General features: G+C 41.7%; 1 protein-coding gene across 1 annotated transcript; it reads left to right on the top strand.

The window, feature by feature from the left end:
• Positions 1–804: 804 nt before the first annotated feature.
• LOC124274843 (CWF19-like protein 2) lies at positions 805–18090 on the top strand. The gene is made up of 18 exons (XM_046710211.1): positions 805–919; positions 2185–2295; positions 3123–3230; positions 4155–4250; positions 5401–5523; positions 5857–6069; positions 6953–7733; positions 10339–10511; positions 10907–11116; positions 11285–11359; positions 12001–12066; positions 13148–13262; positions 13605–13693; positions 14051–14167; positions 14354–14509; positions 16390–16470; positions 17030–17131; positions 17870–18090. The coding sequence occupies exons 1-18, from the start codon at positions 833–835 to the stop codon at positions 18017–18019; spliced, it is 2853 nt and encodes a 950-aa protein (XP_046566167.1). The 5' UTR covers positions 805–832; the 3' UTR covers positions 18020–18090.
• Positions 18091–18916: the final 826 nt, after the last annotated feature.

Genomic DNA, 18916 nt, shown 5'->3' with positions numbered 1-18916 from the left:
CTCACACGACATTAGGCACAAGAAAATCCCCCAAAGAACAACATTTGGAGTTCTACAATGAACTTGTTACGTCTGTGTTGTTTTGAAAACTGTCTGGTTTTACCCCTACCTGTGTTCATTCCTTATTTCATAATGGTTCATTACCCGTGAAGATCCGGGTTAGAGCTGATTTTCAGTAACCCATTTGTCGTAAGAGGTGACTAACGGGATAGCGTGGTCATGCTCGCTGACTTGGTTCACACGTGTCATCGTATCCCAGATTGCCGAGATTGATGTTCATGCTGTTGATCACTGGATTGTCTGGTCCAGACTCGGTTATTTACAGACCGCCACCATACAGCTGGAATATTGCTGAGTGCAGCGTAAAACTAAACTCACTCACATTTATTGTGGGTTTGGTTCACTGTTTATATGATGTGATGTTATGGACATTAAACAGCCTAATACTATATTTGTCTTTGATTTTGTTTTCCTCACATTCAAAATGAGTGGGAAGTTTCTTTTATCCGCCATACAGATGGATCATTTACAGAATCCTGCGTTAAACAACAAACGGATAGACAAACAATCAAATTACTGCTCGTTCGATGTTTCTATTTACCACGGAATCTAGCAATACAACAAAATAACAAATTTTGAAATACACCGAATTCTAAATCTTGGATATACAATAGGTGATCTTCTTTAAATCATGTTAAGTTATATATTGTGTTGCGTGCCTCTGTTTCATTTTGTTGGTCTTCTTTGAATGCACATGAGCTGATTAGATTACATAAGGTGGTAACTTTACTTGTCACCGGTTGTTCATCGTCAGAGTTACGTCCCCTGCAAAATGGCTGGGATAAACTTTAAAAGTAAAACATCCATTGACCAAGAAAGGGAATACTTGCAGAAAGCGAGGGACAATGTTCTTGAAAAGGTATTCTGAATTGGGTAATTGTATTGTCCGGCTAGAATGCACTTTACCGGGCGCAGCCCTCGCTGCTCCCTTTACGAGCCTTAGGTTTAGGGTAAGTGTATGCCACCTTTTACGATCCTTAGGGTTAGGGTTAGGCACCCTTTACAATCCTTAGGGTTAGGGAACCCCAGCAGCGCTAATTGATCTGAAAAAGTGCGCCCGGTAAAGTGCAGTACTCCCAATAAGTTTATCTTCTTTTGGCAATGTTGACGGTTATTTTGATATAACCTACACCACCAAGAAATCCCCACTGACAACAACAACCTAACAAACTACACATACCTTAAAAAACATATATTCCTTCAACTGTCATGACAAAATACTGAACAAACTTTATGTATAACAACTTCTTTTATTTTGTGTGGGGCGGTGGGGTAGCCTAGTGGTCAAAGCATTGGCTCGTCACAACGAAGACCCGGGTTCGAATCCCCAATTGGGTACAATGGTGCTAAAAGCAGCGTAAAACCAAACTCAGTCAGTCAGTCAGTCTTTTATTTTGTGAGTGTGACCATTTCGACACAAATTCTTGTACTGTTGTCATGCAGGAATTTTGCACTCACAAAACAAAAGAAGTTATCGATAAAGTCTGTTCAATATTATATTTCCCAACTTCTAAAATGCCACTTAAAGATTTTGTCATTATGGGAGTATTTGTTCTCTCTTTTTTTCCTTCTAACTAAATATTTGTGTATATCAATATGTGTGATGTATATTAGCCTGACAGTTCATCATGTAAAAGTTACCAAACTTTTACAAAAACTAGTGAAAATCTAGAGGAAATTTTTATGTGTTTTATGTGTTATTATTTTATGTAACCCACTCATCCAAAATTAAGCTAATTCTGGAATAGTTGGATTTGAAACCCTGTACACATATTGCTGTGCGGAGAGCGGAAGGTCGGGGGTTCAATCCCTGGCCGCGTCATACCAAAAGACATTAAAATATGGTACTTGTTGGTCCCTGCCTGGCGCTCGGCATTAATGGGTACATCAAGGACTGGTCAGCTCGGAGTCAGTATAATGTGTCTGAGTGGGGTATTCATGCTTCACTGCGGCATGGTATCTCAGTGGGCTAGCACTATGAAACCAGCTTCAGTCTGGGCTAGTACAAGCAGCCGCACATACACATACACACGCATGCACGTCGTCATATGAGCGAAATATTCTCAAGCACGACATTAAACCCAATTTCACCTCACCTCACCTCACATATTGCTGTGTTTGCAGGCAAAGAGCAAATATGACAGAGAGGAAAGGCGCCGACAGGAAGCTGCAGCACGGGGAGAGGACCGGTGGATGCTGCCAGCCATCACAGACAGGATACAATCTGATAGCAAGGTGACACTATTTCTCGTCACTTTATTATGAACTCCAATATCTATATGTGAACAGTTAGCTTAATGGAAATTAGGGATGGGACGGGTTCAAATTTTCTACCCAGGTACCCCACCCCCTATTATCCTACCCTACCCGGATACCCGTTACGTTGATTCCTGACATCAAATTTGTTATAAATGACAATATATTTACATCTTGGAGGCTAATATCTTAACCATGTATTATATTCAAAAGAAGTGACTGTAACTATGTCTAAATCTTCAAAGACAATACAACCGTTTAATCATGAAAGAATAACATATTATCGGTACATTGTTTAATCTATTTGTCACATGATCAAAACGGGTCCATGCACTGAGATGGGTACCCGGGTCCAATTCATTACCCACCAGTCTCGGGTATCCGGGCTACCAGTCCCAGCCCTAATGAAAATATATACTATCATGATTTTATGTCTTCAATACTTTACGGGTTTATATACAATGCCTTCCTCCATCACCTGTGAATAGATTCGTCTGTTTTCTGGTGATGTAGTTATTATAACCAATGAATAAAGACACAGCCAACTTCCAACAAGAGTGAAATGCTTTAGTGCTTAGACAAATGAGCACCTCCACAAGTCTCAGTATTTCTCATGCATGGTGTATACCACTGTAAACCAGCATATTTCGTGTGCATTGATTAGAAATGTTCGTCCGAGCAGCACCACACACATCCATGCATGTTGCTTTAAACATGATATAACCTATTTAACCCCAGTTCGGTTCACCTCCAGGTTGTCAGAGCTTATAGACCTAAAGATGACACTTTTTCTCTGTAACTTTCAGACTGCAGAAAAGGCAAAAAGGAAACAGAAGAAGGAGAAAAAGAAATTAAAGAAAGAAAAGAAGAAAAAGAAGAAAAAACATGTTTCCTCAGACAGTGACTCAGACTCTGTAGGTTAAGCTAAACAACGTTTGTGTACAACCAAACCTTCTTAGTCTGGACAACCCCCATTATGGACAATCACTGTTTAGAAACATGTGATTATGAATATAGGATTGCTAGAATGTACCCATGATTTGTTTATCTTGACATAAATTGTTCATACAGGCAATATACAATCACACACTGTTGTGTTGAAGTTGACAGGACCTATGTAAGTACTTTGAGTTATCCAGAGTTCAGCAAAACCTTCAAATAATGACTCAATAACCAAGTAACCAAGCTTTTACTTCCAGACAAGAATATGTTCAACACATCAAAGTTTAACACAACAGCGTTTGAGTAACTTTGGAAAAAGTAGTATCTCACAAACAAGTTCTTTAACTTTGACTTTTGTTTTTTAAAAAATGGGGAAAAACCCTTAAGATTAGTGATTACATTATAAATGTATGTATTTCGATTATAATCATTAATCGTTCACCGCAAGTCCGCCGATAATTGATAGTTGATTTGGTTTCTGATTCCCAACACTACTGGTCGGCATCGAGTCAGTATAATGTGTCTCAGTGGGGTATTCATGCTTAACTGCGGCATGGTATCTCAGTGGGCTAGCACTATAAAACCAGCTTAAGTCTGGGCTAGTACAAGCAGCCGCACATACACAGGCGTGCATGTCGTCATATGAGCAAAATATTCTTAAGTTTGATGTTAAACCCCATTTCCCTTCATCTGCTACATAACGCATTTATTTTTATATTGTTGATTCAAAACACACGAAAAATCAAGTCTTATTATTTATGGATAAATATCTGTGCTGTCCTGGTTGATATATGTTTATTATGTTCATCTGGTAGATTCATATTATCACCCATCGCATTGACAGAGGATGACCAATCACAGGAACATCGCTAAGTCAGATATGTTTTGTAAACCAGGGTTCTGATTCCGATGACCAGTGGGTTGAGAAGTCCAGTAGTGTGTCAGCCGCTCCCAAGGAATCTGTCCGTCCAGTGATGGGACCCACTCTTCAGGTAATGAGTTGAAATCTATCAGTAAAATACAAGGGGTAACAATATATTACAGAGTGAATGAATTGTGTAATCCATAAGCCCTGGACAAGGCACTCACTTCATGTATTCACAAGGGACAGATCATCCATAAAAGTTTTACTTATAATATTCTGTTTGTTACTCAGTGACATTGTCATAAGCAAATACAATTACTTCTCGTTTGTTTTAACCTTACTGTCCTGTAAATCAAACTATGATGTGGAACCTGTGAAGATCCGGGTTAGAATTATTCTTCAGTAACCCATGTTCCGGATCGGGAGGTCTGGCTTACTGACTTCGTTGACACATGTCATCATGTCCCAATTTGGTAGATCGATGCTTATGTCGTTGATCACTGGATTGTCTGGTCCAAACTCCATCATTTACAGACTGCTGTAATCTGGCTGGAATATGGCTGAGTGGGGTGTTAAACAAGAAACAGTGCATGTGGTGTGTTCCATAGAATCTTATGTGGCATGAAGAAGTTGCTGCAATAGGGAAACTCAGATTCTCAATACCAAACTGTTTAGAGAAATTACTGGTATTCTTCTCAGTGGAAAAATTGAATACTATAGTAGTCATTTCAAAACTTCAAGTGAAAGTATTTTTGTGTCTTTGCATGTGCTGTTTTGTTTCTTCCATCACCAAACATCACAGTGGTCACAATGATTTAGCTGTGATACTGAAACATCTGACTTTTGACACTGCTCACTGGAGGTGTAATGTAAGAGTCTTAAGTATGACAAGACTTGGATCAATCTGATCACGCTGGCTGATCCTGGTTACAAGATCAATGCTCATCATGTCTATTACTGGATTGTCTGCCCCAACCCTAATATGAACATCAACCTATCTTATCTCTGGAATATTGTGTGACATTAAACAACAAATACATAAAAAAGGATTATGAGGCTGGGTTCGAACATAAAATCACAAAGTAAGTTCAAACAATTCAGCTAGCATCAGATTCATATCGGGTTATCTCTGCTTTGCACCATGTAGAGTGCCACTCTGAGATAGTGGTTTCAATAGATTCTGCCAGGTTCATGGGCATAGTTATCTTTTACTTGCCAACTGATATTGGAGTGCACTTCTCTGTACTGCTAAACTCCATTTGCCTGGATGTTTTCAGAGAGACAGCTGGATGGAAGAGGCCGGGTTGTTTGACATACCCTCGACATCCAGGAAGGAGATCCGAGAAAGACAGATGAGAATAAAAGAGGAGAAGAATGCAGAAATATCCAAAGAGAAAGAGGTGTTTGATTTGTAGATGTGTCCATGATGTAAATAACTCATTTCAAACCTACCTCATGATGATGAAATAGACTAAATACCACATCCCTAAAAAGTCCTGAAATCCATCATGCCTTTAGCATGAGACAAACAGTTTGGCCAAGTTGCCAAGCCCCCAAATCTATTCAGAACAGTAGGAATTGGACATAGAGAACAAATAAGCATTAAAATATCAGGCTCTTATATCTGGCTCTTATATCGGGCTCTTAACTTATATCGGGCTCTTATATCGGGCTCTTATGGTCGTTATCCACAAATGTTAAGTTAACTTGAGCAAACCTGATCATGTTAATAGGCTGCACGGATGAAGATAGAGTTGAACCCCTACTGGCAAAATGGAGGAACTGGATTACCAGAGGAAAACCCTTCCAAGTCGAAAGCAAAAAGCAACCATTCAGGGGTAGGAGATGGAGGGTTGTCATGGTTACTAAAATCGTTTGAGAGATGCAAGCAGCAGGCAGCCGAGGAGGGTCGAAGTCTGGAGGAGATGGCAGCAGAAAGATGGGGGGTAAGTTCTACTCTTGTGTGGGAGGGTAGTCTGGAATAGATAAAAGGCAACAGAAAGATGGGGGGTAAGTTCTACTCTTGTGAGGGAGGGTAGTCTGGAATAGATAAAAGGCAACAGAAAGATGGGGGGTAAGTTCTACTCTTGTGAGGGAGGGTAGTCTGGAATAGATAAAAGGCAACAGAAAGATGGGGTAAAGTTCTACTCTTGTGTGGGAGGGTAGTCTGGAATAGATAAAAGGCAACAGAAAGATGGGGGGTAAGTTCTACTCTTGTGAGGGAGGGTAGTCTGGAATAGATAAAAGGCTGCAGAAAGATGGGGGTTAAGTTCTACTCTTGTGAGGGAGGGTAGTCTGGAATAGATAAAAGGCTGCAGAAAGATGGGGTAACATGGGGGGTAAGTTCTACTCTTGTGAGGGAGGGTAGTCTGGAATAGATAAAAGGCAACAGAAAGATGGGGGGTAAGTTCTAGTCTTGTGAGGGAGGGTCTCACAGCCTCACAGGGAGGAGATGGCAGTACAGGTTAAGGTACACATTTCATGTAGCTGAAGTTGATCATTCATGGTAAAAACTACTTGCAGGGAAATGACTACAGAGCAAATCAGTTAACAAACTCCTCATCTTTGAGAAATAAAATATTTTTGTCTTATTAATTGTCACTGTTTGACTTGTTGTTGCTTACAGAGGAAGTATTTCTCAAGTAATGTGTATGATTTTGATTGCATGATCTCTACCTTGTTGATCGCGCTTTGTCTCTTCGGGGCTGGTTGTTGTTTTTTTGTGTTATTTTTTTTTGATAATGATGATGAACAAGGTGATATGTTGGTAGAGCTTTTTTTGACAATGCTTCTGGAACAATTTAAACTTGACTTTGCTGTTTATTATAGTCTTTGAAGAAATTTGAGAAGATGCTTGCTGATGCAGAGAAAAAGGAGAGAAGGCAATCAAAAAGAGGACCTTCACCTCCTAGATGGAAGAAAGAAAGGTCAAGGTCACCTACAAGAAGTAGTCGAAGGTCGTCTCGATCTCCTCGTCGCAGTAGGTCAAGGTCACCGAATAGGGCCAGGAAAAGAAGCTATTCCAGATCTCCTGAGAAACAGAGCTATAGGTCAAGGTCACCAAGTTCAAAACATGGTAGATCTTCTCAAACTGATCACAGCAAAGATGGTAGAAATTTTATGAAACCCGGTGATTCAACAAGAGACAGGCGATCTGATGACTCTGCGCCGAGGAGGACTTTCATGAAACCCGGTGAGTCACGGTCTGATGACTCTAGGTCAAGGTCATTCATGAGACCTGATGACTCTAGATCCAATAGTGATAGTTCAAGATCTAGAACTTTCATGAGGCCTGATGATGGAGGTGATTCACGGTCTAAAGGGGACTCAAAGAGATTTATGCGGCCTTCAGAAAATCAGGATGAGGAACCACGAAACCAACGTCAATTTGTTCAACCTGCAGATGACAACTCACGAAGACATTCACGTGAATCTAACAACCACCAGTCTTCAAGATCAGATCACAGATCAAGTAATGATGTCCCAAGATGGAAGAAGAAAGGCTATGAAAAGCCTAACGACTCTCAATCATCAAGGGAAGAAGAGACAAGGTCAAGGTCACATAGAGACTCCAGAGATTATGGACGTTCCAGGAAAAGGTCTTGGTCATGTGGGTGTCACAATTCTATTATCAAATTTTAGAACATTTTTCACTTTTGTAATGAACATACATGTAGATGAAAACTGTATTTTTAGGCATTTTAAAAGTCAGTGGCCAATTTTTCTTGATATATCATGTGGACATTTTAGACCTGTAAAAGTAGATCATGACTAATATGAGTGGATGCGTGCATGTTGATTTTGTCCACATTCATCAAATTTCCAGATAACCACAGAAGTGTATACCGGTGCAGTGTTTCCGCTGACTAAATTATTTATCGGACACTGTGTCTGGCAACCTAACATTTTACCGGTCATGAATTAAACTTGCTGGTCATATCCTATTACCATACTGTAAGTACTCATTTTAAAGTTGTTTTTAGCCTGGGTATTTCCCAAACATAACAACTTTTGCGACCATGAAAGCACAGGCAAGACTGTGATTTCGCTTACCCATGATTTTTTTATTTTAATACATGATTATTTACTGGACACAGTGTCCGGTTGGCTTTCAATCTACCGGTCCCCAACAAATTTTACCGGCGATTTTCAGGTATATACCGGAGAACGGAAACACTGCCGGTGGTTGACCAATATCTCATGCTGTTGGCTTATGATGACAGTCAGGAAGGCCACCATTTTAACCATTGTCCATTGTTTATTAGGCTCCTATAACACACTTGGGGGCTAGGGATCTTGTCCCAGTATCTGTTGAGGTTTATAAACATTTACTGGCAAACAAGGGTAAGTTAGACCGGCGCAGTGAACGTGTTTACGAGAAGTAGGTGGTGCACGGCAATGAGCAACCCCATTTGGTTTGTGAAAGGTAGAGCAGATGTAGGCTAGTGCATGTGCATTGCATGACGATGAAATTGATTCTGCAGGTAGCTGTACACGCCTTGCTCATAAGACTCTCACGTCGGTGTAGCAAGTCGCACTACACTTAATCAACCTGGGTCCCATTCGCTAACAATGGCAAGCACAAGTGGGCGGCACTCATACATGCTAATACAGGTCAATTGTCAGGTCAGTGCTCAACTTATCCTTGTTTGCCAGTAGACATGTCAGCATGATGAACGTTAACACTTTCATCACTGGAATTTGGCACTATAGTACTGTCGGAAATAGAAAAAAACTGTTTAAGGCTGTTACTCTGTATCCCTAAAATTTAAACAATTGCAAATAGCATGTGTCGAAATAACCCACTTCGGCCTAACTGGGCATTCAGTGGGATGCGTAATACGATATCCAGGAAAGCATGTTTACTCGTAAAATCGGGCAAAACTTAGAAAAAACCCGAATAGCTGCTGAAAACAATAGGTCAGACAATAGATGGCAATTAGGTCGCTCAGCCAGGTATGACGACGGACCGTCGACTCACCTGGCATGAAATGCACGTGCTGCCTACAGGCACAAGGGGTCATCTCAAAGATATTTTGTGCTTTTTCATGTGTGTTGACTATGTCTCATTTATTGATTAACATCTAATGTGTCTTTCTTTCATATAGTTTATGTTGAGATATGTAAAAGAGTATGATACCCGAAAACCATAGAAACGCATCGTAGTATATAGGTGGCATGACCACCCGAAGATCGACAGGACTGGATATTATTTGTAAATTGTTATGACATGCCGTGTACCTCCCCAGTATAATTGCCCTTAAGGATTATCTTATCTTAGCTGATATCTCTATCCCCAAGCCCGACCCCATGTTTTGCTTTTGAGACGAACCCTCCTATCTGTTTCTTTTTATAGTGACAGTGAGACTGCATGGTAGCTACATCCTTAATAGTTTGGCATAAAAGTTATTATTTTTTACGTCAGCTATCGTTTATAATGAATCTACATCTAATTTCAAATTGGGCATTTAAAAAGTGTCCTTTGTAATACAATATCGTCGCACACTAATTTGCATAAAGCCATGGTCTGTTCCAAATAAGTCTTTTTGGACTTAGAAAAAAACCGCATTGCTCATTTCTGCACTAATTTCCCATCAGTAAAGTCCCTTTTCTCCATTTCCTATCTCTCTACCACTGAGACTGTAGTTAGGCCGAACTTAGATTAACAGATATTTCACACTTTCACATATCAACTACATAAATTGTAGAGATAAATGAGAAAATACAGTTTTTTTCTATTTCCGACAGTACTTTAGCTTCAGTGTAACATGCGTAGAACAACACCAACACACCAAAAGGGGCTCAATATTTCTTGTGTTCTTTGTCTCTTTTCACCATCTTCCATCTATTTTATGTCTTTTATGTTCATGAGGGGATAGAATTGTGTTCAAGTCTGAAACTTATGATTATGGTTTAGAATCCTAGTTGATTATATGTCTTGGTGTGTCAGTTTTACACCCATGCTTGTTGGTTTCACAAAGTTGTAGAAACCTGCCTCACTTCTGGTGTTCCTTCCGCATGAAGCTAACATGCTGTGATATAAGTGGAATACTTTTAAAAGCAGGGTTAAAACTCACTCATATATCTCTTTTTACAATCTTCTATTTCAACTCTTGTTAACTGTGGTTGGGAAAACCCCACCCAAAAACTTAAGGAGTTTAGAAATTCTTCTGACATCCGATTTTTCATCATCTCCCTAATGATTTTCCCCGCAGACTCTTCATCAAGTACAGACAGCAGCAGCAGTAGCAGTAGTTCAGAGTCTGAGGCAGATACTGCGCCATCTAGTGAGGAGGTGGAGGCAACTCCTGCTGTTGAGATCCTGTCACCACAAGAGTTAAATGCTCTTGGAGCCAAAATTCTTAAAGCTGAAATAATGGGAAATAATGTAAGGCTTTTTAAGAAATGTGTGTTTAATAAGCATATGGAGTTTTTCAAAATATATTTGTCATTCTTGACGATAGTATGATTTGATGTTTTTGCATACTACAAGGAATTCAATATTTTCAGTATTAAGTTTGGTGTGTGTGTGTTGGGGGGCAATCAAAACTTGAATACAGTGAAATGCCATCGTGTTGAATTTGAAGGGAACTATGTAAATACTTCAAGATACACTGACCAAGCCTTTATTCCAGTATAACTGTGGGTTCGATTCCGCAATGTTCGGCCCAACAGTGTTTGACTGTAATTTATTTTTTTTATCGTACATTAATCTTGTGAACTGGTTCCTTATTTTTTAAGTACTGTGTGAATAGTTCCTAGATTCTGTTGTGTTCTCTTTAGGCCCTGGCTGAAGAACTGAAAGCAAAGCTAGATGCTGCTCGTAAGGTCATTGAGGAAAATCCTCAGCTGGCAGCCAAACATGAGAAGCAGGGTCAAGGTGAACCTGAGGAGGTCGTGCTGACCCGCACAACCCGTGGGGGACTAGTACAGCCTCTGCCTGATGCTAAACATGACCGAGAGACAGGAGGAAAGAGGCGGAGGAAGAAGAATGTAAGACCCTTGCAGTACTTTTGTTGTTTAAGATTCCATAGGATCAGCTGGCAGTGTCATATCAAAATTGGAACTTGTTTTCTGCCTGGCACTTAGCATTAAGGTGGTATAACAAATGCATGATTTTACCACTTAATGGTTAAAATGCATCTTTTTATTCTGTTTCAGGTTCAGACCCATGGAGGTGGAGGCGAGCGAGAGAGGTATTTTGACGATGATGACCAGCACAGCCTGAAGTCTCTGGTATGTAACCAAGATTTGTTGAAACTATCCTATTGGTTACTGAAATCAATGGTTAATGCAAAATAGCCTTAAGCTAGCCCAAGTGGTGATAACTCATACGAACACAACCATAAAGCCTAAAGTTCTACTATCCCACAGTATGTCTTTAACTAATCAGGGCTAGTGAGCGATGTAGCTACTGGTAGTTATGGCTTTCATTACTGTGGTATTATTTTGATGTATTTGTTCCAAGAATGAAAGATGACACATCTTGCTGTTAGCTGTTTTTGATTCCTCTTAGATTGGTCTTGAACTTTTAGTATTTGAACATGTTAAATCCCCAGGGTGCCATTGTACAAAGCAACCTTATCGCTACGCCAGTCATAAGTCTATGTGATGGTATGGGAGTTTCGATCACCTTTACACTAAGATCTCTTTGTACAGCGGCACTCTGATTTCATTTATGTTAATTTTTGTTTGCCATCATGATATTAATGTACTTTGTCTTGGGTAAAACATTTACCCAATCATGAGACAGGTAGATTCCCATTTATAACTATCATGATATTAGATACTCTTGTGTAAAACATTACCCAATCATGAGACAGGGAAACACTTCAGTACCATGTGACAGTCTGATGTATGACTGTATTCTCTGGCAGGTTGAGAGGGAGAAGATGGGAACAGCGGAGGATCAGAACGCCATGTTTGCCCGACTGGCTGGAAGGGTGAGATTCAAACTTCTATAGGCAGTACTGCCTTTTTCAGATTAACATCTTCATTAAGCTGTTGTATGATCATGTGAATAGAAGACTTTATCAGCATCTCTCATTACATCGATGAACAACTATTGACTTGCTGAAGACATGAATCAACACCATATGTATCTTGCATCCAGTAATGACTCCCTTCCCTTGAGGTTTACTTGCATCACTCCTGAATCTGGTCCTATGGACCTTAGCACCACATGCTTGTTGCATGAACAGGAAAGGGGTTGTAACAGTGGCTACTAAGGATGAAAAGATTATTGCCCCTGTTTCAGTAAAATATTGATTGAAAATTGATTGTTGCATTCATCCTGCAGTCTATCTGGTCAATGTTCCATTGCTTATTGAACTGGGGCCAGGGTGGTCTAGTTGCCTGTGGCATTGTAAGATGTGCAGAGTTGCCCCCCTTAGACATGTCAGGATCCTTTGATCATTCATCACATGCCTGATTATGATTTATGGGGTGTGAGATCAGATCAAACCCAATTTCTTAGTTTCACCAAAGTGATAAATGTCCATATCCTGCATCGCCTCAGGCTTTCCTGACACATTAGGCCAACATGTTGTGATAAAACTGAAATAATGTTCAGATGACCTTTTAATTTAACACATACTGAATAAGCTGCCATGATATCGCAATATGATATCTACTACTTTAGTCATACTGTGAAGAATTGTAGCCCTGAACGCTATTGGTCCAAACCTCTACTTCAACTTTGATTCCTATTTGATAGCATCTCTCTAGTGTGAGGGGCGGTGGGATAGCCCAGTGGTTAAAGCATTCGCTCATCATGCTGAAGACTCGGGTTCGATACCCTACATGGGCACAATGTGTGAAGCCCATTTCTGGTGTCATCCACCGTAATATTGCTAAAAGTGGCGTAAAACTAAACTCACTCTCTGGTGTGAGCTGGTTTTACATCAGTGGTATATGTTAATGACCTTCCCACTTTTGGACATTCCACATCAAGAATGACATGTTTATGAACAGACTTGCACACCATGTTGCTCTCTCACGGTCTACAAATCTGTTCTCCACCAGGCTGCTGAGAAGACAGACGAGGACTTCCAAGTGGATGATGTGTTTATAAGTAAAGCTGCACGTAAACAGTCTGAAGCTCAGAATGAGGAGAAAGATCGAGCCAGGTCTATCATGGGTGAGATTTTGACAAACATTAGACTCTGCAGATTATGTTTCCTTGCCTTTTGGTTAAGCACGTCTCATCGTACCCCATTCACACAGCAGGGTACTCACAATATTAATCACTCCAGTCCAGACTTAAATTTTGTTTACAGGCTGTCATCGAAGTGCAGCATTGACCAATAAAGAAAGATTCCAGTGACATGTATTTTGAATGTCTATTGTTAGGAAAGTCGACCCAAAGTAAAACCACTGCATTCATTAAGCCTGTAATTGTGGACTCAAGTAGTGGCACTGATGTCTGTATGTTACTTCAGATAGTGTATTGCATCACCACTGTGTGCTGTTCTCATTTCAGAACATAAGAAGATGGCGACTGCAATGGAGAAATGTAGATTCTGCTTTGACAAGGTGCCGAAACATCTCATTATAGCCATTGGTCTTAAGGTAAGACAAGTTACCTTTCGTTTATTGTAAGGGAGGGGTGGGTTGGGGGGAGATGTTTGTCATGTCATATTGACACTCTGAAAGTGGTGGGTCGATTCGGCAAACTTTATCACAATTATATACGATGGCAATAAAATAACAACAGTTCTGTTGTTCAAATTATAAATGTCTAAGTCTAAATTTGTTTGGACACTGGTCATTTATTGTATGGGAGGTGTGTGTGTGTGAAAAAGTGTTACATGTATTTGGGGGTGGGGTGCAAGAGGAATAAAAACAATGTTACATGAGGTCAACAAAATATGGTACCAGGGTATTCCTAAGACAAATCTCAGCACTCTAATCCTGTTTGTACACCAGGTGTATCTGTGCCTCCCGAACCACCGATCCCTGACCCCGGGTCACTGTCTGATTGTACCAATGCAGCATGTCACAGCCGGGACTGTCGTTGATGAGGATGTGTGGCAGGAAGTACAGGTGGGTGCAGACGGCCTAGTTACAGACGAGGTCTTTAAACAGACTTACGGTACTCAAAATTAACTTAAATTGGTAAAGTTTGAATCCCGAAATAAGTTTCATTAAAGTTTTTGAAATTGAATGTCAATCAATGATCTGAAACATTTTTCATTTAACTGTTCTGAGAGAATTGATGTTATGTTTCAGACATTCCGAAAGTGCCTGGTGCGTATGTTTGAATCCCAGGACCAGGATGTCGTGTTTATGGAGACCAGCATGCACCAGAAGTACCTCCCACACATGAGCATGGAGTGTATTCCTATGGAGAAGGAGACAGGGGACCTGGCACCCATCTACTTCAAGGTAAGACCCCCCAGTCTGACACCCCCACCCCACCCTGACCATCCCCAGTATGGAGTGTGTGCCTATGGAGGGGACAGGAGACCTGGCACCCATCTACTTCAAGGTAGGACCCCAGTCTGACACCCCCACCCCACCCCTGTCCCATCCCCAGTATGGAGTGTATCCCTATGGAGAAAGAGACAGGAGACCTGGCACCCATCTACTTCAAAGTAGGGACCCCCAATCTGACACCCCACCCCACCCTGTCCCTATGGAGTGTAGGGACCCCTATGGAGAAAGAGACAGGAGACCTGGCACCCATCTACTTCAAGGTAGGACCCCCAATCTGACACCCCCACTCCACCCTGTCCCATCCCAGTATGGAGTGTATCCCTATGGAGAAAAGAGAGACAGGAGACCTGGCACCCATCTACTTCAAGGTAGGGACCCCCAGTCTGACACCCCCACCCCACCCTGTCCCATCCCTAGTATGGAGTGTGTGCCCATGGAGGGGAGACAGGAGACCTGGCACCCATCTACTTCAAGGTAGGACCCCCAATCTGACACCCCACCCCCCCACCCCTGTCCCATCCCCAGTATGGAGTGTATCCCTATGGAGGAGAGACAGGAGACCTGGCACCCATCTACTTCAAGGTAGGACCCCCCAATCTGACACTCCCACCCCACCCTGTCCCATCCCCAGTATGGAGTGTATCCCTATGGAGAAAGAGACAGGAGACCTGGCACCCATCTACTTCAAGGTAGGACCCCCAATCTGACACCCCCACCCCACCCTGTCCCATCCCCAGTATGGAGTGTATCCCTATGGAGAGGAGACAGGAGACCTGGCACCATCTACTTCAAGGTAGGACCCCCAGTCTGACACCCCACCCCACCCTGTCCCATCCCCAGTATGGAGTGTGTGTACCCTATGGAGGAGACAGGAGACCTGGCACCCATCTACTTCAAGGTAGGACACCCCAATCTGACACCCCCACCCCACCCCACCCTGTCCCATCCCAGTATGGAGTGCACTCCTATGGAGAAAAGAGACAGGGACCTGGCACACCATCTACTTCAAGGTAGGACACCCCCAATCTGACACCCCCACCCCACCCTGTGTCCCATCCCCAGTATGAAGTGTGTATCCCATGGAGGAGACAGGAGACCTGGCACCCATCTACTTCAAGGTAGGACACCCCAATCTGACACCCCCACCCCACCCTGTCCCATCCCCAGTATGGAGTGTGTGCCTATGGAGGAGACAGGAGACCTGGCACCTATCTACTTCAAGGTAAGACCCCCAATCTGACACCCCCACCCCACCCTGTCCCATCCCTAGTATGGGTGTATCCCTATGGAGGGAGACAGGGGACCTGGCACCCATCTACTTCAAGGTAGGACCCCCAATCTGACACCCCCCACCCCACCCTGTCCCATCCCTCAGTATGATGGAGTGTATCCCTATGGAGGAGGAGACAGGAGACCTGGCACCCATCTACTTCAAGGTAGGACCCCCCAGTCTGACACCCCACCCCCACCCTGTCCCATCCCTAGTATGGAGTGTGTACCTATGGAGGGGACAGGAGACCTGGCACCCATCTACTTCAAGGTAAGACCACCAACCTGACATCCCCCACCCCACCCCCTGACCATGGAGTATGTCCCTCTGGAGGAGATGACAGATCTGGTGTCCGACCCATACATTTCAACGTGAGGCAACCCAACCTTATACATCCACTCCACCCAACCCCAGTTCTTTGTACACCATTTTTATCATGTTATTCCAGACATGTGGCTATTTGCTAGTTCTGACTATGTGAAGATGGACTGGACACTGTTAGCATGTTATGTACAAGGCATAGAAGATTAACTGTTTAATGTTAATTGTTTATCCACAGAAAGCAATACAGGATGCTGGCCCGGAGTGGTCAAACAACAAGAAACTGGTTGATCTCAGCTGCAAGGACATCAGACACTCGGTCAGTCACTGGCATATGCTTTAAGTCGAACATGTATGAGAAACTGTTGCTCATCTCTCTTGTTTAAATGAAAATCATTTCTTGAAGTCAACAGTAAGTTGAACACTTCAGTATTATATGAGAAAGTCCAGACTTGATAGGGTATGTATAATAATAATACCTCTTTTGCTTACAGAACATTGTGATAACTGTAATACTGTTGGGGGGGCATAAAACAACATACATGTAAAGAGTGTAACAGCCCATGTTTGTCCAGAGTGTAAGTGCCAATTTACAGAATCAGGTGGTCAGGCTCACTGATTTTGGTTGATAAAGGTACAGGTCATTATATATATATATATACATGTATATACCTCAGCTGCATAGATTGATGCTTCTGATGTCAATCACGGGATCGTTTGGTCCACACTCAATTATTTACAAATCGCCATCATATAGCTGGAACATTACTAAGTTTGGCATTAACCAACAAACAGCAACAAACTTCCATGTTTAATTTCTAACACTGTTTATATGAGTCACAAGAGACATGACATTGATATCATGGCAATTTTTCCAGATCCCCAAGGGTTTCCCCTACTTCAGCGTGGACTTCGGGCTGCAGGGTGGGTTCGCACACGTCATTGAAGATGAACAGACCTTTCCATCCTACTTTGGTCGAGTAAGTTGTCATGACGATAATCCTCAAATAACCTTTGTACCCTATCCACAATGCGTTCATAGCACTACAACACTTGTACGTCTATGATACAATATAGAATAACGCCGGGTCCTAATGCCACAAACGCTTTGTGGATCGGGACCCTGGGTGTTATGTCTTCAGTCTATAATGACAAATACCCAGGATCTATCACTACCATAGCTTCATTTCCTTTAGAGATTTAAAACAGCTATATCAATAATTATGATGGTCTTACCTTACTTATGTTATTACATGTATATTATTTTAAATAGACAAGAAATTGGTATCCTTTGCAAATGATAAGGTATATTATTCAACCATCTTGTTGTCATGTCTTAGTTGTTCTTAAGTTGGTCTCAAGATTGACCCAGACTAGTGATGCATGCAAAATTACCTGTTACCATGCCATATTGTTCACATCACAGGTATCTCAGAGTGGATGGTTTTCCTCCCCAGTATACTGTAAAATGTTTTATAGTCCTACCACATTTCACTGAAGTGTTCAATTAAAAATAGGGAGATCATTGTCTTGTTCTCATTCTCTACTACTCAAAATAAGTTAAGGACCTACAGAATTTGTCATATTACAATAGTTTATCTGTTCTGCTATGACTATAGTAATATGAAAGAATCATGTGTCCCTTAACATCTTTTGGGTAGTATATTTCCCCATATCACCTTTATTTCTCCTCAACTTTATATACTACCACATTGCAGGAGATTGTGGGTGGCATGGTTGATGCTGAACCAGGACTATGGAGGAAGCCCCACAAGGAGAGCTTCGATGTCCAGCGCAAAAAGGTCCTGGAATTTTCTGCATGGTGGAAACCATTTGACTGGACGCTGGACCTGCAAGCAAATGACTGAATCATTTAACAAGAAAATGCTGTTGTAAATACTGTATTATTTGTACATTGTTCAATAAAACTATCATTCTGTCTCCTCTTAATTCCTCGGGGAACAAAGGGCTGCAACAACACCCCTCCAATGGACGCGGTTCTGGGAGATCCTCTTCAGCCCGGCCCATGTCGTTCCAGCTGCCTTTGCCTCTTGCGTTGATACTTCTGCACCAAGTAGACTATCATTAAGTGGACTATATTCTTATGCCTTGTTTGTTGAGGCTTTCAGATAATCAGATTTCAACACACAAGGAAACACAGAGCTTCAGACAGTGAGTGAGTGATTATGGTGTTATGCCGCTTTTAGCAATATTCCAGCAATATCGCAGCGAGGGACACCAGAAATGGGCTTCACACATTGCACCCATGTGGGGAATCGAACCCGGGTCTTCAGCGTGACAAGCGGACGCTTTAACCATTAGGTTACCCTGTCGCCCCTCTTCCGACAGACAGTGGTGATTTTCACTAAAAGAAATAAAAGTATTTCTGTTCCACTCATCAATGTTCAAGAAATAACAATGTAAATCCAGTGGTCGGATTCATGGACAACAGTCAACCTGATCACACTTTGTAACCATCCAAGCCTCACTTGTCTTTAAACAAGCGTGGGACTTTTTCCGTCTGGAATCAAAACAATGGTTTGAGAAAGGATTGCTCAAAAGGCAACAAGACTTTTTTTTTTTTTGTATTGCAGTAAAATGATGTTAACAGGAATGTCAAGATAGGGGACATCATATGAGGCATGATACCTAGGGGCATGATCAACATCAAGGAATTTGCAGGTTTAGTCCATAAAATATTATTAGACTTTCATTCGTCTATCTAACAAACACACACTCTGCATCATATAAATTGTTTTGTCATT

Source organism: Haliotis rubra, unplaced genomic scaffold (genome assembly GCF_003918875.1).
Source record: "Haliotis rubra isolate DU_JTF1 unplaced genomic scaffold, ASM391887v1 Scf195, whole genome shotgun sequence".
NCBI lineage: Eukaryota > Metazoa > Mollusca > Gastropoda > Lepetellida > Haliotidae > Haliotis > Haliotis rubra.
The sequence above is the reverse complement of the archived record's forward strand: the minus strand, read 5'-3'. Positions and strand labels throughout refer to the sequence as shown.